Source organism: Myxocyprinus asiaticus, chromosome 4 (genome assembly GCF_019703515.2).
Source record: "Myxocyprinus asiaticus isolate MX2 ecotype Aquarium Trade chromosome 4, UBuf_Myxa_2, whole genome shotgun sequence".
NCBI classification, from domain to species: domain Eukaryota; kingdom Metazoa; phylum Chordata; class Actinopteri; order Cypriniformes; family Catostomidae; genus Myxocyprinus; species Myxocyprinus asiaticus.
In genome coordinates, this window is record NC_059347.1 from 26,401,926 (window position 1) to 26,427,566 (window position 25,641).

A 25,641-nucleotide genomic window follows, 5' to 3' on the forward strand; every position below is an offset into this window, starting at 1 on the left:
CACCAAGATGGGCATTTTGGCAGAATTCTGAAATGTATTTGATCGTTCAGGTGCGCATTAGCGTGAGCATTTTCGTAACACACGCGCATGTTCAGCACACACACATACACCGCATGTCAATCAAACAGTGCGCACCTGTTACTAGATCTCAAGTGAATTATAAAATTATGCACTCTGGATTATTTTCAACAGCAGAATAAGAATATGAACTTTCTAATAAGTGACACAGGCCTAGCCTATCACAAATGTAGCCAGTTATTTTTTCACTATTGACGTTTTAATCAGTCTGCTTGTCTGGTCGTGCAAATAAAATTATCTTTCACTTGCCCCTTCAAAAATCCACTTGTCCCAGACAAGCGTTATTGTCGAGCCCTGCTGGTAGCATCTTAAATGGACAGTTTTTCTATGTTTTTTTCTTATATGTCTGGGAGAGGCTGATATGATATATTTTCTTATGTGTGAACCCTCTGGATTTACCTGGATTTCTGTATAAACTGGTCATGAAATTTGATCTGATCTTCAACTTTAAAGTCAATTAAAGTCACACCACTAGACTATCTACTTCAGCCCATACTTTGCATTGTAACGATGTACATCATCTAAGGCCAAGTTCGCACAGCAGCAAAATACAGCTGTCAGACCTGTTCTGAATGCTTAATAGCCTACGGTTGCGTTTACACACAGGACGGTTATTTACTGGTGTGACAACCGCATTCTATAACCAAACTGACACCTGCAAATTTTCAGGTCTCACAACTGCATTCTTGGCAAGCCTATGCTGTGTGAATGGAAACGCACTGGACAACTAGTTGTTAGTTACGTCATGTACAGTGAAAGCAACGCTGCACGGTATACGAGCGTGTCTCTTATGTGGGGTTTCTTTAAAGGAGACGGAGATATTAGCTGCTTGCCTCATTGGACTTGTTTATTTAATAACGCGGCGTCAGTTGTGATAAGACTTGCCGGTTTTATGGATGTCGCCTTCTTTAGTCACTTTCACTATGATTACAGCTGTTAGAATACGGTTGTGACTTTGGTTGTTCATTCATACAGACGGTTTTCGAACTGCTACTGTAAGCTGTTGTATGAATAGGACATTTCAAGACTCACACCTGTAAGTAAATACGGTTGTCAATCCGAAACACTGACTGTGTGAACGTAGCCTATAATCACCCTCAATACCCACATTTTGTCAGGATTGAATGCCTTAAAAAACGTACCACTCCATATCGAACAAGTTTTACAGAATATATTTACCACAGAACAACGTGGTAGATCGAGTGGAGTGGGAGAAGGACTCACCCAAAGCCAGCTATCATGCGACAGAGCAGGAAGAAGCCATAGCCCTGCACAAAGGATGACAGGAAGGCGAAGAAGCCATTCATGGACATGCATATGAGCAGACACTGCCGTCTGCCCACCTTGTCAGCCATGCCCCCCCAGAAGAAGGCCCCTACCATCATCCCCAGGTACACAATGCTGCCTAGAGTGAAATAAGTAAGAGAGAGAGGAAGAATAAGTGAAGAACAAGTTGAGATAGAAGGAACACATACCTCAGGCAAAGAAACATATGGACGGAAGGAGAAATACTCGACAGCCAACGGAGACTTAAGGTTGGAGTCTCCCCCTCAGCACAAATAGAGCCTTCTGAACACCTTATTGCAACTTTGATGTTGTATATTAGTCGTGGACCATTGTTTTGAATCATTTGAAATGTACTACAAATATGGATTGTCAGTTCTTGTAATTACCCCTTTACTTCTGGTATTTTGACTTTCTTGCAATACCAACACTACTTCTCATTTTTGCTATACTGTTCTCGCTATTTAAACATTACAAATCGCTATGGTGACAAGAAATCTCTAAAGAGGCTTGAAGGGCCCTTGCAAAACCATAATCCACCAATCACAGACTGACTTAATATAAGTAAAATAGCTTACATGAAACTGCTTCTCAGAATAAGAACAACTTTTGGTTGACTGTTTTCGTATGATGACTTTACTTGTTGTTTTCTGGTGAAATAAAGGAGACTTTACATAATAATGCTGGTAGCATTCCAAGGAAGTTTTTCTCCTGTACATTAAATATTTTGATTATATAAATAAAGTAGCCCCAAGGAAAAACACATAACATTAAATAGGTATAAAATCTCAGCAATATCAGAATTATATGGGAGTGTTCGGAAGTCACTACAAAGGATGATTTACTACCAGCTTTTGCTTAATTTATCTAAAAATATCAGCATACTTAATTAAAAGTTACATAAAGTAAAGGAATTAAAAGAATGCAATCCACTATCATACATTGCAATAAGATGTATTGCAGGGGCAGTGGTAGCTCAGCGGTTAAGGCTCTGGGTTACTGATCAGAAGGTCGGGGGTTCAAGCCCCAGCACTGCCAAGATGCCACTGTTGGGCCCTTGAGCAAGGCCCTTAACCCTATCTGCTCCAGGGGCGCCGTATCATGGCTGACCCTGCACTCTGACCCCAGCCTAGCTGGGATATGTGAAAAAGAAGAATTTCACCGTATATGTGCAAATGTATAATGTGTGATAAATAAAGAAAATTATTATTAATTATTAATTATTAATGTCCTTACAGATATTTCTAGAGCACAGAATATGGTAGATGATAATCTAGTAGATGGTCTGCAGATAAAGAGGAGAAAAAAAGGTAAGTACAGATAAATAAAGAGACTTGTGTGTGGTATTTGTGAATGATTAGATGATAATGAACTTTACAGGTAGTCTTACTGCATTCACTGAATCACCGCTTTAACAAAACTGGCCAATGTTATTTAGCTGTTCGATAACTGCACTATGAATATTTTTTTTCTGTAGCAATTTTCTGCAGATAATCATCCATTTTTCTGTACACATACTGTACAACAGGTTACATAACCTGTGGATGAAGTAAATTTAAAATTATAGTTCACACAAAAATTAAAATTCTGTCATTTACTCACAATGTTGTTGCAAACCTGTGACTTTAGAGGCAACGCAAAAACAAGATGTTAGGGAGAGTGTTAGGCTCATTCCCCATTCACTTTCATTGCATCTTTTTTTCATACTATGAAAGTGAATGGTGACTGAGGCAGTCATTCTGCCCAACATTATACCTAACATCTCCTTTTGTGCTCCATGGAAGAAAAAAGTAATCCAAGTTTGGAATGACATGTTGGCGAGTAAATGACGGCAGAATTTTCATTAATGGGTAAACTAAACGTACGAATTTTACATAAGAATGAACATTAGCTGCCTAGTCAGACAAAGAGAGCATAATAAAGGAAAAAAGGAGAGAAACTGGTCGACAGATGGTTTAATTGAATGAAGGGCAAAAAGATGTGTGAGAATCTTAGATTCAAATTTCTTAGAGATTTTGCTGATTTCTTAAAGTGTGAATTCTTGTCTGGTACAGCAGCTTTCTCTGTGACCAAGCACTTACAATCTACTGCTGTAGAACAAGCACAGCAATTACTGTAATAGTAAGCACTAAACTTATTGTTTTGCTGGTACAGTAGCAAGAATTTTGGAGTAATCTTGAAACCAGGGCAACTTAAGATGGACCATTACTAAGGAGAGAAGGATTTTATGACCATACTGAATTATTCAAGTGTGACGAGGAGGAGGGCGTGACTACACACGCCCAGCCCCCAATCTGGCTAATCAGCCGAGGAGAGGGATAAGTGCAGCGGAATGCAGAAGTCTGGGAGAGAGAGAACCACATGCATCTGCAGTGTGTGCATTTGTTTTCTTTGTCTTTTTTTTAAGTTTTCATTAAACCATTATTTTGACGGTTCAGCCGGCTCCCGCCTGGGGATGGAGACGTCACTGCCGGCCGCCGAGGATCTGAGGCACGCTGCCGTTTCCCCCCATAGATAAAAAAGAATAGAGAAAAAAAAAAAAGAAAAGAGAGAAAAGAGGGGGAGGAGCATGACCGTCTGCCTGGGGCCGGAGGACCTACTACCGTCCACCGGGGAGGAGTGAGCTGTCATCCACCAGAGGTTGGGGAGTGGCTGAGGGCCGGAAGATGGCATATCTGGGCGCCGGCAAACCAGGTTATTCCTCTCTCTCTCTCGCTATCGCTCCACTTTGCCCTTTCCCTCTCCTCTTTTTTATTTGTTTTTCTCCGTCTTCCCTTACTGAAACTGTAGTGAAGTTAAGACAGTGTACAGCTTTGGAACAGCCAGAAGTGACTGTCTGAAAGCAGTTTAGTGATGACTGGGGCTGTTGACACAGCAGGGAGAGCTGAAGTATGGAGACCTGTCGAGAACAAGCTCTTACAGGCTGATTGTGTTTTTCCAGCAGGCCCAGTGGGGCTGATTGTCAACTCAACACAGCTGAGAAGCACTGCTCCTTCTATAAAAACAAAATAAAATAATAATAATTATGACTGTTGCAGAGACACTGAACAATAAACTTGTTTACATGCACACCAATACGCTGATTACTTCCAAAAATCAGACAAAGAAATCTGCGTTTACATTACCACACATGTTATCCGTGTAAGAATGTGCATGTAAATATGCTCAATATAAAGTTGGGATGATTTAACAGTTGCTGTGCAAATGCAAACATACAGTGAGTGTATGATTCTGCATCCACTCCTGCAACTTACAGTATATGAAGCCACAATGTTAAAGTTAATTAGTTAGTAATTTGCGAAAGAATTATTGCTTGAACTGCTTTTTTTTTTTCAGTCACACTGATTTGCAAAGTGTTTGTAGATAACTGGAGTCTTAAAGATGACTTTGTTTAGTCAATATTGGGAATAATTAATATTTTTAATCATTCATTTTTACCATGCTATGCCAAAACACTATACAAACGTATGTGTAATGGTAGCCAGCTGGTACGTGATAGTTGTGCAGTGTGTATACCTCACTCACCTGGCCTTAAGAAATGGACAAGTGACTGAGGATAGAGGCCATGGTTTTATAGCCTCCTTGTTAGTGCATCCGCCTCCCATGCGGGGGATCACAGGTTTGAAACCTGCTTGGGGCAGGTTGAGTAGGACTGGTGACACTGGTGCCTTGACCCAGATGGGAGTGAGGTTTAAGGAGGTGAGTGTAACAGTAGCCAGCTGGTATGTGATAGCTGTGCAGTATGTAAACCTCACTCTCCTGGCCTTAAGATACGCTTCAGAGGCCATGGCTTGATAGCTTCCTTGTTAGCGCGCCCACCTCCCATGCCAGGGATCGCCGGTTTGAATCCAGCTAGGGGCAGGTTGAGCAGGACCTGTGACATATCGAAAGTCATACAGGTTTGGAACAACATGAGGGGTGAGTAAATTATGAAAGAATGTTCATTTTTGGGTGAGCTATTCCTTTAAGAAGCTGTGCTGGTCTTGTTATCTTTGCAGTGGTGATATAACTGCAGTTTAGCCAACCTCAGCTTCCCCCAGTCACCAAAGCACAAAAAGAGGCAGATAAAGAAGAGAATAAGAGAAAAACAGAAAGAGGATTATGATGAGATGTATTAGATACAACAGCCACTGATTAATAGACAAAGATGGACTCCTGGATCTGAGCCAAACATAATGGAGGATACCACACAATGTGTTCAAAACCCATCCATTATCGTAATTGCGTGATGCATTTTGGTTTCTTCTTTCTACGGAAGACTAAATGTCCCTTAGTTGCAATTCATAGATTTTAATCAGGATAAATGCTTAAAGTGTGAGTGACATAGTAACAGTAGCTCAACTGGTAGAGCATGGTGCTAAAAAAAATCATAAATGCAAATGCAACCATGAGTGTGATAGATGGGTAACAGGGAAGACCAAAAGAGAATGTGGCAGAAATGTACAATTAATGACTGTAAAACCACAATAAGTAGCCCCAGGCCGACTGTATCCACATCTAACTCAGGACTGCTCAGGATTTTACAGGATCCTGTTAGTGATTATAATTCAAAAGTAATTCAATCCTATAATTTAATCAACAATTTGCAGGCGCATTCAATGTCATTAGCTTAACATCACCTCAAGTGTCTTTTCTAAGACATCTCAGTAAAAGCTATCTCACAATCTTATAAACAGTTATAAAACAGTTTGAACAAATTCGTCAGAACCACAGATCGCTGTTGTGGCAATGTTTACTGAAAAGATCTTAGCATTATCATTAGCCTCACCAAACAGAATATAGTGCGCATTAGTCTGGTTCCAGAAGTAAAAATCCCTTTTATTTTGTCACAGGCAAATAGATTTTTAACAATATCTTATAAACCATTAAAGACAGACCTACCATGAGTTCTGAGGTTGTTAATTGAGGGTATATGCTTCTGTTGATGACATCAGTCCATGTTATTTCAACTTAATATATATATATATATATATATATATGTTTATTAGCAGAATTCCTGGTGAAGAACTACACTAACCATGAACTTGAAGAGAAAGAGCCACCAATCAGAGAATAGCGGCCAACAAAACATGCCCAGCAGTCTTACATTAAAGGAATATTCCAGGTTCAAATTAAATTTTTACTTGTGCTTCCTTTTCTTCAAAAAAAGCTCAAATCTGGGATACAGTAAGGCACTTACAATGAAAGTGAATGGGGCCAATCCATAAACATTAAAATACCCACAATTTCAAAAGTATAGCCACAAGACATAAACAATATTCATGTTAACATGATTTTAGTGTGCTATAATCACTTGCAAACCATTTCTGTGTAGTTATAGTTGTAAGTTATAGCCAATTTTACAACTTCATTGCCATTACGATGTAATGTCAACAAACCCTAAAACAACTGTAAAAATGACAATTTAAACAACTTTACAGCTAAAAAATTTTAACAGTTTTAATAGAAAGATTAATGTAAGTGCTTTTATACAATTATAAGCTTCAAATTTCTGCCTTTAAACCCACCAAAAATTGCCCCCTTCCATTGCAAGTACCTCACTTTTTTTATTTTTAAAGAAAAGGAGGGACAAGTCTAAATATATTTTTATGGTAATCAACATTATGCCACAAATGCTGTTGATTGAGCTTAACTTGTATTGAACCCGGAATATTCCTTTAATTAAATTGTTATTCGCAATTCTTTCTGGGGGGAACAGCCTGCACATTCTGCAAAATATCTACTTTTGGTTCCATGGAGGAAAAATCTGTGTTTCAAACGACAAGAGGTGAGAAAATGATGACAGAATATACATTTTTAATTGAACTATCCCTTTTAAGCGATCAGGCTTTAAGATCAGAAGCGTAATGTGGTATTGTGACATTGCATTAGGTACATGTGGCAGCGGGGGCGTGGTCAAGCATCCGTCCGGAGAGAGAGAAAGCGGTAAGGGCTCTTACACCTGAGCTAAATTATGTCTAACACCTGTCTCTAATTACAGTGAGCACAGGGAGAGTGGCATAAAAGAGCCACACCACCAGCAGACCAGAGAGAGAGAGCCTGGGTCCAGAAAGTGATTGTTGTGAAGCTGAAGAGATTATTGTGAACTAAGAATTTATTATTGTGAAGCTAAGAATTTATTATTGTGAAACTGAAGAGAATAGAGTGTGAAGCTGTGAGCACTGAAGTGTGGTCATTAAAATCCTTACCTGTAAGTGGAGCAACCTGCCTCCCGTGTCCTCCTTATCGACTACCTTCACAGTGGTGCCAAAACCCGGGATCTTGGTTGAAGATGGATGGAAGTCGCCCCGTAGAGTCCTCCCAGAAGCGTACCTTGATCTTTTTGAGCACACCGCCGACATCTGGGGCTGGCCGCTCGGTCAGTGGGCGGCCCGACTTATTCCGCTGTTGTCTGGGGAAGCCCAGCTCGTGGCTCAACAACTGCCGGCAACGAGCCTCCTGGCTTATGGTGACCCAAAAAAAGCCATTTTGCAACGGGTTGGTCAGAGTCCGGAAGAGAATCGTCAACTCTTCCGGAGCCTGAAGCTGGAGAAGTCCGTCTGCCCGTTTGCCTTCGCCCCAAAGGCTCCGCGACGCCTGCCAGAGATGGCTGCTAGCGAGGGACCGCGGCGTCAAGGGGATCATCGACCAGGTGGTACTGGAACAGAAGGGACGGCGGAGTTGGTCCAGTGCCACCACCCGGCGTCACTGGAGGAAGCCGTCCGGCTTGCGAAGGACCACATGGCGGCGATCCCGAGGGCGGAAGAGCCCTCCTACTCTCTCTCCCCTCCCCCTGTGTTTTCCCCTGTCTCATCCCCCTCCCCTCTCTCCTCTCATTCTGCTCTCTCCCCAGGGCCCGTTCCTGCCCCACGTAGGCGAGGAGGACTTCCGCCAGACCAGTTCCCCAGGCATGGGAGGCGACACCTTCCCCTACCCCGATGCCCCGCCGCTCTCCCTCTCAGGTGGGGGCGCCCACCGACGCAAGTGTGGGCATAGCGCCTGGGCCAGCATGCTGGAGGTGCTGACACCCGGGCCACTTCCGGGATCAGTGCCCTCTGATGGAGCTGGGGATGGTGGAATGGGTCTCCGACATTCCACAGGCTGCCCCCGACCAGGCCGGAGTGTACCGGATACCGGTAAGTGTCAAGGGGGGTACTCACCAAGCGCTGATGGACACCGGTTGAAATCAAAGCATAGAGCGGAGGCCACGGTTAGTTCCTGACTCACCCATCTGCTGATTCTGGAAATGGATTGGCCTGATTTTAGAAATTTATTGAAGGGAATTTGTGCGGATGGGTCCTGCACTAAATTAGGGAGATGTGAAATATGCGATGCTCTGGCAACGGAGGCGGAGCCGGGGCTGTCCTCGACAGCTCCACATCATGATGACGAGAGAGGGGGAGAGGCTGTAGCCCCTCCCCTTCTCAGGGAGCTCCCTGAGGGGGAATTCCCTTTGGAGCAGTCACAAGATGAAACCCTCAAACACGCCTTCGACCAAGTGAGAGTGATCGATGGTCAACAACTCCAGCCAGATATCGCCCTGTCATATCCCTATTTTGCAATTATAAATGAGCGGTTGTATAGAGTGACGCAGGACGCTCAGACAATAGATGATACAACCCAGCTTTTGATATCACGGAGCCATCGGGAAGTGGTATTCCAGGCGGCTCATTATAATCCCATGGCGGGTCACTTAGGAGAAAGGAAAACACTGAACCGTCTATTAGCCCGTTTTTATTGGCCGGGCACTGGCGGCAATGTCTGCAGGTGGTGTGCAGCATGCCGTGAATGTCAGCTGGTTAACCCACCGGCCACCCCAAAAGCGCCATTGCGCCCCCTTCCGTTGATCGAGGTCCCCTTTGAAAGAATTGGAATGGACCTCGTCGGGCCATTAGAGCGGTCAGAATGTGGACATCGCTTTGTATTGGTCCTAGTGGACTATGCAACACGATATCCGGAAGCAGTGCCTCTTTGCAACATCTCAAAATGCAGTGTTGCGGAGGCACTCTTCAAAATAATCTCCTGGGTGGGGATTCCAAAAGAAATCCTCACCGATCAAGGCACAACGTTTATGTCACGGACACTACTTAAGCTATACGTATTATTGGGCATTAAATCGATTCACACCAGCATGTACCATCCACAAACAGATGGCCTGGTGGAACGATTTAATAAAACCCTTAAAAACATGATTCGTAAGTTCGTGCATGACGATGCTAGAAATTGGGATAAATGGCTCGTCCCCCTGTTATTCACAGTACGAGAGGTCCCGCAAGCCTCCACTGGCTTCTCCCCATTTGAGCTGCTGTATGGGCGGTGCCCACGCAGTGTGCTTGATGTCTTGCGAAAAGCCTGGGATGAGGGAACTTCAAATAGTAAGAATGAAATTCAATATGTTCTTGATCTTAGAGCAAAACTCCACACTTTGGGGCAACTAACACAGGAGAATTTGCTCCAAGCTCAAGAACGACAGTGCCGACTGTATGACAGGGGAACTCAGCTAAGGGAATTTGCACTGGGAGATAAAGTGCTTGTATTGCTTCCCACATCGAGCTCTAAATTACTCACCAAGTGGCAAGGACCCTTTGAGGTCACACGACGAGTGGGGGATCTCGATTATGAGGTTACACAAAACAATAGAGGGGGTGCACGTCAAATATACCATCTCAACCTCCTGAAATTGTGGAGGGAGGCAGTCCCTGTGACATTGGCTACGGTAGTTCCGGAGAGGGCGGAGCTCGGGCCTGAGGTGAATTCAAAACATAAACAGTTCACCTCGGTCACTTGCGGAGACCACCTCTCACTGAGTCAACTCGCGGAGGTTGCCAGGGTGCAACAGGAGTTTGCAGATGTGTTCTCCCCTCTACCGGGTCGTACGAACCTCATTCAGCACCACATCGAGACCGAGCCGGGGGTCGTGGTATGTAGCCGCCCCTACCGATTACCCGAGCACAAAAAGAAAATTGTTCGGGAAGAATTGGATGCAATGCTTGATATGGGGGTAATAGAAGAATCCCACAGCGACTGGTCCAGCCCAGTTGTTCTAGTGCCTAAGAGCGACGGGTCTGTATGGTTCTGTGTGGATTATAGAAAAGTTAACGCGGTGTCTAAATTTGACACGTACCCAATGCCTCACGTTGATGAGTTGCTCAATCGTTTGGGCACTGCCCGATTTTATTCGACATTGGATTTGACGAAGGGTTATTGGCAGATCCCCTTGACACCAATTTCCCGTGAAAAAACAGCCTTCTCCACACCGTTTGGATTACACCAGTTTGTGACACTTCCATTCGATTTGTTTGGGGCCCCGGCTATGTTTCAGTGTCTCATGGACCGAATCCTCAGACCGCATTCGGCTTATGCCGCTGCCTATTTAGATGACATCGTCATTTATAGCAATGATTGGCAGCGGCACATGCAGCATCTGAGGGTGGTTCTGAGATCGCTGCATCGAGCAGGACTCACAACAAACCCAAAGAAGTGCACGATTGGGCGGTTGGAGGTACGGTATCTGGGGTTCCACTTGGGCCACGGGCAGGTGCATCCCCGAATTGATAAGACGGTGGCGATTGTGACCTGCCTGAGGCCCAAGACCAAAAAGGGGGTGAGACAGTTCCTGGGGCTGGCTATTATAGAAGATTCGTACCTAACTATTCGGACGTCACCAGCCCGCTGACTGATCTCACTAAAAAGGGAGCTCCAGACCCGGTCCAGTGGACGAAGCAGTGTCAGCAGGCGTTCACGCAAGTTAAAGCCGCACTTTGCAGGGGGCCGCTTTTACATTCACCTGATTTCTCTCTCCCTTTTGTTTTACAGACGAACGCTTCAGACAGAGGGCTGGGGGCCGTACTCTCACAGGTGGTGGAGGGGGAGGAGCGCCCGGTGCTGTACATTAGCCCAAGCTCTCATTGAGGGAAACTAAGTACAGCACCGTAGAAAAATAATGTCTTGCCATCAAGTGGGTGGTCCTCACTCTCCGATACTACCTGCTGGGGTGGGCCTTCACCCTCTGTTCGGATCACGCCCCACTCCAATGGCTCCACGGATCACCCGTTGGTATCTGGCTCTTCTGCCATTTAAATTCAAGTTCGGGATCGCAGATGGCTGCCACCAATTTCCTTTCCAGAAACGGGGGGGAGTGGTAGGCAGGCCGGATGCCTCCCTGGCCTGAGTCGGGTGGTGGGGATATGTGGCAGCGGGGGCGTGGTCAAGCGTCTGTCCGGAGAGAGAGAGAAAGTGGTAAGGGCGCTTGCACCTGAGCTAAATTAGGTCTTTAATTACAGTGGGCACAGGGAGAGCGGCATAAAAGAGCCACACCGCCAGCAGACCAGAGAGAGAGAGCCTGGGTCCAGAAAGTGATTGTTTTGAAGCTGAAGAGATTATTGTGAACTAAGAATTTATTATTGTGAAGCTAAGAATTTATTATTGTGAAACTGAAGAGAATAGAGTGTGAAGCTGTGAGCGCTGAAGTGTGGTCATTAAACTCCTTACCTGTGAGTGGAGCAACCTGCCTCCCGTGTCCTCCTTATCGACTACCTTCACAGTACACTCACTGTGACAGAGCAGAAAATAATGAAAGACAATAAAAGGCCTGAGAGAGACTCAATGTTAGAATACTAACTAAAAGCTGCAGACTACACACATTCTGACAGCCAACACCGCAGCAAACCTTCACTAAATTTCAAATGCACCACTGTGAGGTTCCAAAGATGACTTGAGAGCAGCCATTACCTTACTCACATCACACACTGAAAGACATTTCAAGACATCAGTTTTTAACATGACTGATTGTTTTGTTAGTCAGCAGGCTCTGAACATCTGCCTGACAATCTGCTAGAAATTGTGTATTGATCTCTGAGAAACAAGCCTAAAGCTTTTAAAAACAAATCAGCTAAAATAAGGCCAATAAAGCCTTGAAAGCTGGGACTAAAAACTAAATGTTTTTCATTTCGATTCGTTCTGAGCAGATACAGAATTTTTTCGTTCTGGTTCTGGTGTTTCACAGCCTCCTTTCCAAATGGTTAGAAGAACAAAATAAAAGAACGGTTAATAATGTTCTTTTTAAAATAATTAAAAAGATTCTGTCCTAAGGGAGGGTGATATAACAGTTGCAGTGTTTCCAGATCTCACACAACCAAGGACATTAATGCTAGATGCTGTTGTGGACTGAAAATTTATTTTTAGTATTTTCAAATTTCAAAATGCTAAAGTGATATTAAAGAAGGTAATTTTAATCACACAACGTCATAATTAAAAATTCAGAAATATTAGCCATTGACTGGCAAACCTCTCAAAGAGTTTTGCACCCCAGTGTAAATAGCATCTGCCACACAGTGCAGCTATTTTCACACAAACAGTCTGGTAAAACCACAGAACTATATGACAAACTAAACAATAAATGTCGCTATAGTGCCATGGGTAAAGACGGGGTGTGAATGTGTTCTGTCGTCCTAGTGACGCGGTTCGAATCCGTTAGTCCCACTCTTTTTCCAATCTGATTTCCTGTTTCCACTCTTAATATTTCCTTTAATACTACTTAAAATAAGAGATAAAAATTGATATAAATGGTGATTTCATCACAGTGATTTGGTCACGGTGAATGTCGAGGAGTGCAGAGAAGGGTTTGATCTGGAGGCGGGGTCTGTCGATTTCACTCCTTCCCACGTGAAACCATGGTTACTGTAGTAAAAACCAAGGTTATTTTTTCTAAGGTAAGGTTAAGGTTAGGTTTAGGGGTAGAGGTTAATGTAGTGTGTCTGGGGGGCTCTAAAAAAAACAAAAAACCCAATAAACACACTGCAGTGATGCCTAATACTGTATGTTCGTATTTAAATATGGGTGCAAATCGTATCTGACACTATTTGCACCAGGGTTGGAGTGAAAATAAGATCCACTATTTGAACTGGGGGTGTAAATAGCATCTGCCGAAAATATTTTGGCTTCAACAGTGTCAGATATAAAAGCAATTGATGTTAAATTAGAATTATATTTATTTTGATACAAAATGTGTGCATGCATATGTATGCAGAGTGAGACAGACAGACAGACAGACAGACAGATAGATAGATAGATAGATAGATAGATAGATAGATAGAGCAAGTCCTTCAGCTGATGACTGTATCGGATCTCAAAGGCCAGACTGTAGCGGCAGTCACTGCTGGCTACGTGCGATTATGTCTTAAAAGCCAGTGACAGAGTAAGGACAAAGGGAGAGAGGGAGCATGAAAAACACGGAAGCAGAGCATGCCACGCAATGCCCACAGGGTTCTCCAGATGAGTGCATAAGGGAAGAAAAAGAGAGGCCAGGAAAATAATGAAAGATAAAGAGCAAAAGTGAGAAAGAGAGATGTGCAGACTTGATTAAACTGATAAAATACATAAGAATGTCAACTGATAGGATAACCCATTAATTTCATCCCCAACTTCATTCATTTCATTTCCTTCTGTTTCATTTTCTGAGATTGTTTTCTTTTTTAACAAGTCCATTTTCTTATCAAATCTATTGGAGATTTGATATTCTGATACAAATACTGACCTGATGAAGAGGTATGTTGAAGAACTTTGCTGGGAGGCACTCTTGATGGCAAATCACAATACACAATAGTTTGAAACTTTTTTAAATTAATCTATAAATTATTTATTTATTTATTTTAAATCTACACTACCATTCAAAATATTTTGGCTTGATGGAAAAAATGTATTTACATTAAAAACCTATTGATCTGAGGAATTATGCTTAAATGCTTGAAATTAGTTTTGAAAACAAATTTAAAACATTTTGCCTGCATTTTATATATTCAAAACTACAGAACTAAAACATTATTTCCTTTAATACTGTTTAAAAATCATCCCAGATGGAGTGTGTGCTTTGTAGAAGCTAAAATATTAGGTAGTTCTGATTTGTTTAACATTTTTGGTTACTACTGTACATAATTCCCATATATGGTGTTATTTCATATTTTTAATGATGTCACTAATATTCTAAAATATGGAAAATAGTAATAATAAAGAATGAGTAGATGTGTACAAACTTTTGACTGGCAGTGTACACTATAAAAAAAAATTGTCAGTTAACCTAAGAACATGCTTCATGACGTAATATTTAAATTAACTGCTTATATTCAAGTAAAAAATTGTTATTTCTGACTAAATCAACCTGGAAAATTAGGTTACATCAAAGAAAGTAACATTTAAGGATTCAAGTACACTCATAAAAAAGGTACTGTTTAAGGTACAAGGCTGTCACTGGTGTGGTACCCTTAATTTGGGTACATATTTGTACCCTTAAGGAGAGAAAAATTTATGTTTTTTTGTGGATGATATTGTTGCATATAGACTGTTACGTATAAATGTATATTTAAAGGTACACAATAGGTCCTTAGGGTTCTATAAATTTAGAAATAATGTTATACATTTTAACTAGAGATGCAGAAAAGGTCCCCTTGAGGGTAACAGCCTAGTGATGGCGCAGTGACGGTTTGTTTCCTGAGAGTGTATAAAAAGCTCCTTGAGGTAACAACTGCAGGTTACTACTTTTTTCAGTGTATACTTGTCATGTATGTGTTTGCCTTGTCATTAAGGTCATTCTTTTTATTCTTACCTAGCCAACCAGAGCTTGAGTCAGGAACACACATATCCATCTCTGCACTAGGCAGAACAAAGCCCACCACGAACACCTCCACACCGTCCGACATGAGCGCGAACCCCAGTGTGAAGAACAGCTGCCACTGAAACCTCCCATGTCCACACTCCCGTATGATCAACTCATACTGCTGGGCCAGTTCCTCCTCATCCGCCTGCCTCTCACTCTCCAGTTCTCGCCGGCCCTTCAGGCTGTCTGCCAGAGATTTCCCCAGAGCCACCTGCCCATCTCTGGGCTTTGCATCCGAGGGGATCCCCTGGTACTCCCCTTCATATATCTCATCCTCATCATCATGACCCTCTGTGGCGTCACTGGAGCCCTCTTCATCGTTGGCATGATCGCCTGTGTAGTTCCCATCCAGTTGGCTGTAGTTGTTGTCATCTTCGTCTTGGAAGCGGTGGTAAGCACGACTGTGGGAGTACTCATCTGAGGCACGGTCCACAACTTTGCTGACCTTCTTAACAGCTTGTCGTTTGGCCACCTTAGCAATGTCTCTGGCTCCTTTAATGAGGGATGTGTCACGTGGAACTGTATCATCCATGATTAGAAGGTGATGGGGATCGAGGAGGATAAGAGGTCTGCAGTCACCGCAGAAGTAGAGCCTTGTCCTTTTTGGCACTCGTGAATGAGTCTGGAAGAAATACAGGATCAAGGTTATATTGTGTGTCCTAAGACACTGGGTTACATAAGACTGAAAGAATTAACAATTACACAAAATAGTTTGGAAAAAACTTTAAATGAAGTATTTTGTGATCAAAATGCTTCCCAGGAGCATCAAAGCCATTCATTGTTATGGAAAGTTTGTATAACAGCTGTTTATCACAGTTAAATTAACAGATTGCAACAGACTGTAAGATCAATTTCCCTTTCACAAGGGTAATATATTATCTGCAAATTATCTTAGCAAAATATAAAAAATATTTAACTTGGCCAAAAGATTTTCTGAATCTCTTTGCTTCTCTGAAACTTCACTTCAGAGGCTTCATGAGTTTGATTCAGTATTTTCAGGTTCGACTTCAGGTGACAATTGATTTAAGCTATGTATATGTCTGAAGAACTGCAACAGCCGGAGAACTAATAAAATACTCATTTTAGAATTAATGTCTTCATGTAATTAAGCAGAAATTTGTTGCATCACTTTTCAAAGTGAATGGCAGTGCAATCCTTTTTACACACGCTTAGCTATTTTCATAATGTTAATTTAATTAAAGGAAGTCATAAAGAGACAGTGCATTTCTATTCTAACTATTCTAAAGCCAGACCTTAAATGTATTTCTAAGCTTCTTGAAGGGCTAAAACAAACTTTATGCAATTATACTAAAAATCTGAATGAATTATTATGAGTTATAATGCAAAATAGGATAATACTCAATACAACTTGATTTAACAATAATGCATCCTTTTCTGTCAAACTATTCTGGGCCATGGGTCATTCAAAAAAGTAATTATTCATTGAAGGTTTAAAGCATACTGACTAAGTAATGCAGAGCTCTACTAAATACTGAAGCACTGGCAGGAGAATGTTCACTGCAGTCCATCAGCGGCTGACTACTGGGTCCTAACAACTGACTATATATTCAGCCACAACCACTGATTGCTAATAAACTCTGACCACTGATAATTGCCAGCTAAAATCAACCCATTGACTGAACAGGCAATATGGCTATAAACAGGGGCCTCCCTGATATTTAGTTCCAGCCCTGCTCTTAAACATCTCACTGTAATTTCCAAGTAAGACCCTGAAGACCTTGATTAGATTAGGTCAACTAAATTCAGCAGAAATTATGTACCTTCCAGGAATAAAATATATTAAAATGTAATATATAAAATTATATTCACTTTTTGTTTTGTATGAAATGAAAATATTCTCTAATATTAAAAGTGAATAGTCACAACAGTTATGTACTGTATATAATTAGTGATCAACCAATATGGGTTTTTAATGACCAATATTTACACATAATTAAAAAAAAAAAAAAAAAATGGCAACAGAAAATGTCAATACATTGACAAGAATGAAGGTAGATTTTGGAACTGACACAAAGCGGAATATCCACTTCTATTATTGGCCAATCAAACACATTTATCAGCCAGTGCTGATAATCTCAAAATGGTCAAATTTCAGCCAATTAATAGGCCTATCACTACTTATAGGAGGTCTATAGATATGTCTCTCACTACATAATTTTACAATGCCATGCAAATATTGACAAACGATTACACTGTATAGGTCTTCCAGTTGATTTCTTCTGTATTACTTTCTCATATAAACAGCATGCATCCAATATCCCTACCCAGTGGTGGAAAGAGAACTGATTTTTATTTTACTTAAAAGTACTGCTACTGAAGAAATAATTCATATGAGTACAAGCAGAAGTACTGAGAAATATTATGAATCAAGTACAACCGCAGTTCCAAAAATGTTGGGAGAGTATGAAAAATGCCTATAAAAACAAAAATAAATTGTAAATTATAATCACCCTTTGCTATATTGAAAGCTCTACAACTACACATTATATGATGTTTTACCCTGTGAATTTAATTATTATTATTTATTTATTTATTTTGTACAGTAATTTCAAATCAGATGATTGCAACACACTCCAAAAAAGTTGGGACAGTCAAGTGTTTACCACTGTGAAACATCACCATTTCTTCTAATAACACTTATTAGCATTTGAGCACTGAAGACACAAGTTTGTTAAGTTTAGAAAGTGGAATTTTCCCCCATTCATCCATAAAGTAGATATTTAGCTGCACAATTGTACGGGGTCTTCGTTGTCGGATGGTGTGCTTAATAATGCACCACATATTCTCAATTGGAGACAGGTCAGGACTGCAGGCAGGCCAATCCAGCACCCACACTCTCCGCTTACACAGCCATGCACTTGTAATCCAGGCAGTATGTGGTTTGAAGTTGTCCTGCTGGAAAATGCAGGGACATCCATGGAAAAGACGGTGTTGGATGGCAGTACACTGTATGTTGCTCCAAAATTTTTACATATCTGTCTGCATTCATGGTGTTCTCACAGATGTGCGAGTTAACCATGCCATGGGCACTGACACACCCCTGGCTCATACAGACCCTGGCTTTTGGACCTGATGCTAATAACAGCTTGGATCGTCCTTTTCCTCTTTGGCCCGGATAACATGACGGCTTTGTTTTTCAAAAAAATTTTGAAATGTGAACTCTGCAGACCAAAAAACACAGTTCCACTGTTCTACTTTCCATCTAAGATGAGACCGAGCCCAGAGAAGTCGGCAGCGCTTCTGGACAGTGTTGATGTAGGGCTTCTGCTTTGCATAGTAAAGTCTTAACTTGCATCTGTGGATGCAGCGGTGAGTGGTGTTGACTAATAAAGGTTTACTAAAGTTATCCCATGTTCATGATAACCAGATGAATGATGTTTTTAAGTCAGTGATGTCTGAGGGATCAGAGATTGTAACAGGTAAAAAGGGCAAGACGAAAACCACTTCTGAATGCACACGCATTCAGAAATGGTTTTTGTCTTGCCCTTTATGCACTGAGATTTGACCAGATTCCTTGAATCTTTTAACTATATTGTGCACTGTAGAGGGTGAAATGCCCAAAATCCTTCACATTTGTCTTTGGGGAACATTGTTCTCAAAATGCTGGATTATTTGCGGAAGCATCTCTTCGCAAATTGACAAGTCTTGAACGAGCCTTGCTCTTGAAGGACTAGGCTGTTTTTGGAGGCTCCTTATACATTATACAGTACTATGACACAATTGCCTCACCAATTTAACATCTCCTATTTCACATCACCTTGTTATTTCAACTCATCAAATTGTTATTAGTCTCAAATTTTTTGGACTGTGTTGCAATCATCTGATTTGAAATGACTGTACATTTATAAAAAATAAAACAAATTCACAAGGTAAAACATCATATTATGTGAAGCTGTGGTGCTTTAAACATAGGAAAGGGTGAATATAATTTACAAATCACTCCTTTATTTTATTATAAAATATATGTTATTGGTTATCATGTTTGTAAATAAACTGCACTTGGGTTCTTCATCTTCACGTCATCGTCTTCATCATTGCCATTGCCAACTGCCAACTACGTTACACGCAGTGTATGTAATTGTAACTATATCAGATATTATTAATAAAACACCTGTTGCGTGGGTATTTTTTGCCCCAAATATTTTGAATTTTGGGGATATTTGTTTTAATTTCAGTGGCATTTTTGCCCCATGTCCCTGTTAATTTCCAACACTATTGGCATTGTATCTTTCTAAGGTATTTAAAAAGTATTTATTTATAGTAAAAGATTTAGACATATAGTAGCAAGTAAACAAGATATCCCCACATATATGCCAAACTACATTGTGTTAATGTTTGACACAGTTAAAACATTGCCTACCTTTAAAACAAGTGAAGTTTGATTAGTGGTTAAACGTGTTCAGACGGTTCCCTCGTACCTGAATGAACGGCTCCTTTCCAGAATAAAATGAAATATGCAGAAAATCACAGTATTACAGTTCTTGTATAGTGACAGGGAAGAAAGTCTTGGAGAAGCTAGAGAAGAGAGGACACCAGTGGCAGTTTTTGCAAGCTACTGTGCTCATGATGCTGTGCCCTGTGGGCTTTCGCCGTGCCACACACAGCGAGTTTTAGTTTATGAACAGATTTGGCACTTATAACTTTCTTCTTCCCAATAATTCATAAATATTATGTTTTGTTTTTTTTTACTTTGTAATTGTGGTATAAAATAACTGTAGTGAAGTTGAATGCTTAATTTTTAATCAACTCAAGTAAAAGTACAATTATTTATTTATACTTACAAAAGTAGAAATATTTGAAAAATGTTCTAAAGTACGAGAGTAGTTGTAATATGTTACTTTCCACCTCTGTCCCTACCACACTCTGACCCTGAGAATGAGTCTGTGCTAGCCCTTACAACAGCTAATGGATCAAAAGACAGAGCTTGTTTCACTTTCATTGTGTTTACATGCCGTTGGGAAGCTGAGTGCTCAAGCTGGGGAGTAATCCATTATTGGCTGACTGAATGCATGTGGACCATGTGTCTGTCTGAGAGGTCTGTCATGTATTCGGCAGCCCCAGTGAGCTGTATGATTGGACCCTTGGTGAAGAAACAGCACTTCCCCCAGTACCTGCATGCTGCCAGAGGCAGAGGGGTGAAAGTGAATCTCGCCAGATCAGACAGAACTGCTGCTTACAGGATTGTATCCATATAATAAAATAACATCCTTAAAATCCTAACAAGATACATTTACTTTAGAATCAAAATTATACATATAGAAGTTTTGTTTTTAAAGAAGTCTAAAACAAAATGTATTAAGTATTTTTCTTACCACATTGGCAAGTAGTTATTTCTTGTGTTTATCATAAACCTCAATAAATGTACTTAAAGGGATAGTTCACCCAAAAATGAAAATTCTTTCATAATTTACCAACTCTCATGCCATGCCAGGTGTTTATGATTTTCTTTCTTCTACAGAACAAAAATGAAGAACAGTTTTTAGAACAGTATCTCAGCTCTGTAGGTCCTCACAATGCAAGTGTATGGTGACCAAAACTTTGAAGGTCCAAAAATGACATGGAGGCATAAAAGTAATCCATAAGACTCCAGTGGCTAATATATTCTGAAGCAACATGATAGGTGTGGGTGAGAAACAGATCAATATTTAAGTCCTTTTTACTATCAATCTCCACCTTTGACCAGCCCCAACCAGTAGGAGGCTGAATGTGGAAGTGAAAGTGTACATTTACAGTTCAGAATGTTCTTAAATATTGATCTGTTTCTCATCCACACCTATTATATTGCTTCAGAAGACATGGGCTTAATCACTGAAGTCTTTTTGATTACTTTTATACTGCATTTTGGACCTTAAAGTTCTGGCCACCATTCACTTGCATTGTGAGGACCAACAGAGCTGAAATATTCTTTTAAAAATCTTACGCCGAGTTCACACAACCTCCGTGAGCATGGCGTGAGCGAGGCATGAGTGGCACGTGAGCGGGGTGGTAGTGTTGGACGTTCACATTGGCCGCATCTCTTCCGCAAAAAACAGCAGTGCCTCTGCACAGAAAATAAAGTTATCTATGGGGTCCAACGCTATATTTTTTCTTTAATTTTGATTTGCTTTTGTGTCTTTTCAACAATCTCCTGATTATTTTAGTGTTGTACTGCACACAGAGCCATTGAGCTCAGCATGAGCCGCACGGCAAAAATAGGCTCAACGCCGAAACTATCCGTTCACTGCCGGGTCTGGGATGCTTCTGGAATGTGTCACCTCACGACTCACGCTTGCAGTGTAAACGGTGTAATCTGTTAATACGGGCGCCGAAATGAAAACGCACCGCTCACGCCTCGCTCACACCCTGCTCACGAAGGATGTGTGAACCCGGCGTTAGTGTTAGTGTTTTGCAGAAGAAAGAAAGTCATACACATTTTGGATGGCATGAGGGTGAGTAAATGATGAGAGAATTTTCATTTTTGGGTGAACTATCCCTTTAAATTTGTCTGAAATTTATGACTTATATCAATGCATTTTGATTCTCAAGTAAAAATATCTTGTGTTTAGGATGTTTAGATATTTTCACTTCTCCTGAAGTCCAATATCATCTCCACTGTTTTTAACATGTTCAGTTCAAGGTTGTTGTAACTTCACCAGACAGCCAGCTGTTCAACCTCCCGTCTGTATGCAGACTCGTCACCATCGTGGATGAGGACGATGACTGTGGTGTCATCTGAAAACTTCAGAAGCTTGACAGAGGGGTCCTTTGCAGCACAGACATTCGTGTACAGGGAGAAGAGCAGTGGAGAAAGAACGCATCCCTGAGGAGCACCAGGGCTAATAGTGAGGGTCCCGGATGTGAGTTTCCCCAGTCTCACTAGCTGCTGCCTATCTGTCAGAAAGCTGATGATCCATCGACAGACTGGGGTGGGCACGGAAAGCTGGGTCAGTTTGGTTAAGAGAAGATCAGGCATGATGGTACTGAAGGCTGAACTGAAGTCCACAAATAGGATCCTTGCATAAGCCCAGGTCTGTCAAGGTGTTGCAGGATGTAATGCAGTCCCATGTTGACAGCATCATCCACAGACCTGTTTGCTCAGTAAGCAAACTGAAGGGGGTCTAGCAAGGGTCCAATGATGTCCTTCAGGTAGGCCAAAACCAGTCTCTCAAACAACTTCATAACCACAGATGTGAGAGCGAGAGGTCTGTAGTCATTAAGTCCTGTGATTTTGGGTTTTTTGGGGACAGGAATAATGGTGGAGCATTTAAAGCAGCAGGGAATTTCACACTGCTCCAGTGATCTACTGAAGATCTGTGTGAAGATGGGGGCCAGTTGGTCAGCGCAGACTCTCAGACAGGCAGGTGAAACACCGTCGGGGCCTGAAGCTTTCCTAGTCTTCTATTTCTTGAAGACCCAGCAAACATCCTCCTCATAAACCATAAGTGCAAGTTGAGTAGCAGGAGCGGGGAGAGTGAGGGTTGCAGGAGGTGTAAGTGGGTGTGTGAAGTGAAGATCAGAGCAGGGGAGGGGTGTGAGACTGGGCTTTTCAAACCTGCAGTAAAATACATTCAGGTCATCAGCCATTTGTTGATTCTCTACAGAGTGAGGGGGTGGTGTCTTGTACTATGATGTCCTTCAGGCCTCTCCACACAGATGCAGGATCGTTGGCTGAAAACAGTTTTTTCAGCTTTTCAGAGTAGCTTCTTTTAGCTACTCTAATCTCCTTAGTCAGTGTGTTTCTTGCCTGGATGTACAATATTTTATCCCCACTTCTATAAGCATCCTCTTTGGCATGACGAGGAGTTTTTCTGAAAACCATGGTTTACCATTATTGAATGATAAAAAAGTCCTTGTAGGGATGCACATATCTTCACAGAAACTGATATATAAGGTCACAGTATCTGTGAGCTCATCCAGGTCTGTGGATGCAGCTTCAAAAACACTCCAATCAGTGCATTCAAAGCAGGCTTGTAGTTCCAGCTCTGCTTTATTAGTCGATCTCTTTACAGTCCTTACTACAGGCTTAGCTGATTTTAGTTTCTGCTTGCAGGACAGGAGAAGATGAACCAGACAGTGATCAGAGAGTCCTAAAGCTGCACGTGGGACAGAGCGATATGCATCCTTTACAGTGGTGTAGCAGTGGTCCAGTATATTTCTGTCTCTGGTGGGGCATGTGATGTGTTGTTTGTATTTGGGCAGTTCACATGTTAAAATCCCCAAGAATAATAATAAGTGAGTCCGGGTGTTGTTGCTCTGTGTCTGTGATGTGATCAGCCAGCTGTTGCAGCGCTACGTTCACGCATGCTTGTGACGGGATATAAACACTCACCAGAATGAACGAGGAAAACACCTGCGGTTAGTAGAAAGGCTTACAGTTGACGAAGAGCACTTCTAAATTAGTTCAGCACATCTTCTTCAACGCTGTTACATCTGTACACCAACTTTCATTGATGTAAAATCATGTCCCGCCACCTCTCGTTTTCCCTGATGATTCCGCAACGCGATCAGTTCTGAACAGCTGGAAACCCGGCAGATGAAACGCGCTGTCCGGGATGGCTTCATTCAGCCAGGTTTCCATGAAACACAGAGCAGCGGAGTTAGAAAAGTCCTTATTTGTTTGAGTGATCAGGAGCAGTTTGTCCATTTTGTTGGCGAGAGAGCGGATATTCGGCAGATGAATACTCGGCAGCAGAGTCCTAAAGCCATGTTGACAAAGCTTCACAAGCGCATTGGCGTGTTTCTCTCGCTTGTGTCTCCTGGATTGCTTGTACAGCACCGCTGCGCAAGCAACTAAGATGTCTACCAAAACGTCCGAATAATCAAATACTGGCAAAAAATTATCAGGTATGCTCTGCCAAATATTCAGCAGTTCTTCCCTGGTGAAACTGATCAGGAAAGAGTGACAAAAAACATGACAAACAAACAAAAGTAACAAAAACGCTCATGTCTTTATCATGTCTAAATGATATATAGCGTTTCTGTTCCTTCTGATTTCTCTGGTGCACTGAGAGCCAGCAGGTCGAGTTCTATATGCAAGAACATTATAGCATCTTTTGCAAGCTGGCTAATTAAAAAATATTTTAAGGGGCAAGCTGTAAAATTGGATGTTGATATATCTGAAGATATGGTGAGCTGGCCAAATAAAATAGAAAAAAAACACAACTATAAAATTATAATAAAAATTATTTTTTTTAAAAGTCTGTGAACAGGTAATTTTGTGGTATCTATTTAATTTATATAGTCTGATACAAGTAGGAATTAGTTATTTACAGAACTGACTAGAGTGGAATTCAAGGACATTCTGAAAAGACATAATTGGCTGAACAAATGATGGGTGTTGTTGAATGTTACATCAACGTCATGGCTTAATTTTTTAATCAGGTTTGAGTTTGACAGACAGATCTACAACAATGCTAAATCTAAACCTAACTGAAATGGTGAAATGTGGAAAGAGTAAATGTCCTTTTCTTTGTTTTCAGGTAGTGTAAATAAGCCAGGTTCAATCTCCTAATGGTTTGGAGAGGACATAATCACATTAAAACAAAAAGCGAATGACCTCAAAGAGGCCGGAGTGTATAGCGCTAAGAGACTGCTATAAGAATTAATGATATTATGGAGTATGAGGCAGAGAAGAGAAAAAAATATTTGGGGGAGGGCAAAATTAGCTGTCCGGACAAACTGGACAATGTTACTGGTATGTAACGTGTTCTGATGATTTTCGTTTATTCACAAAGAAAAAAGTTTCTGTGTCATAGTAATGTCGTACTATGAACAAATTTAATTGTATATTACTCAAAAAAGCTTGCATCTGTGTGACAGAGGAACAATTTAAGAATACTATTTTTTATAGCAATCTTACCCTGGATTACAAAAACATTACAAGCACATCTTTATTTATTACACAACTCACAACTATATTAACTGTATTTTTCTATGTCTATGTTAATTATGTCATGATTACCTAAATTTGACAAATCTGACCCTTTACATCAGGGTATCATATTTGGGCCATTAGCATGCACTGCCACACACACACTAAAGAGAAATCAGATCAGATTATATGAGGCTTGTCACTTTCAATCAGGACACAGTCGGCTACATCACTCTGCAGGTAATTCAATAAAGCCTTTTCTTAATGAGCAGTACGATGGGCCAGAAGAACCTTCCCACATGCATGAACATTCACAACATGCATGAACTATACAACATTCTCCTCTTAACATTGGACATGTGTTCCTAATCACACAAAATATATATGACAGAGAGAGAGAGAGAGAGAGAGAGAGAGAGAGAGAGACAGAGAGAGACCTCCTACACATTTTGTCTTATAACACTGTAAAAAAAGAATTGTTGAGCAAACTTAAAAATTAAATGCAACATGATGCAGTAAGATTTTTATATGTCTTAATAATTGTCCTCAGAAACATTGCCTTGTTTAGTCTATGTGAATTAGTTTATTCACTAAATATTGTAAATGCTCACAATTAGTTTCTTGTTCAGCCAACTATCAATTCACAACATGAGAACTTTCATTTTGTCATCATTTCAATTATTTTATATAAGAAGTCAACTGCAATATTTGCCTCTGAAGAGAGAGGTATGACTTGCAAGGCAGTACGTACAATTGTTTGGTGTAGACACACAATAGA

The 25,641-nt window shown here is 41.1% G+C and overlaps 1 protein-coding gene across 1 annotated transcript in view; it reads right to left on the minus strand.

The window, feature by feature from the left end:
- The window catches only part of LOC127439561 (synaptic vesicle glycoprotein 2C-like), a 43,863-nt gene that overhangs the window by 14,110 nt on the left and 4,112 nt on the right, over nt 1-25,641 (minus strand). Inside the window, exons 2-3 of the mRNA XM_051695720.1 lie at nt 14,942-15,614; nt 1,303-1,483 (exon numbers count right to left, since the gene is read on the minus strand). Coding sequence (XP_051551680.1) covers nt 1,303-1,483; nt 14,942-15,524 — 764 coding nt within the window. The 5' untranslated portion in view covers nt 15,525-15,614. The remainder of the gene's footprint in view (nt 1-1,302; nt 1,484-14,941; nt 15,615-25,641) is intronic.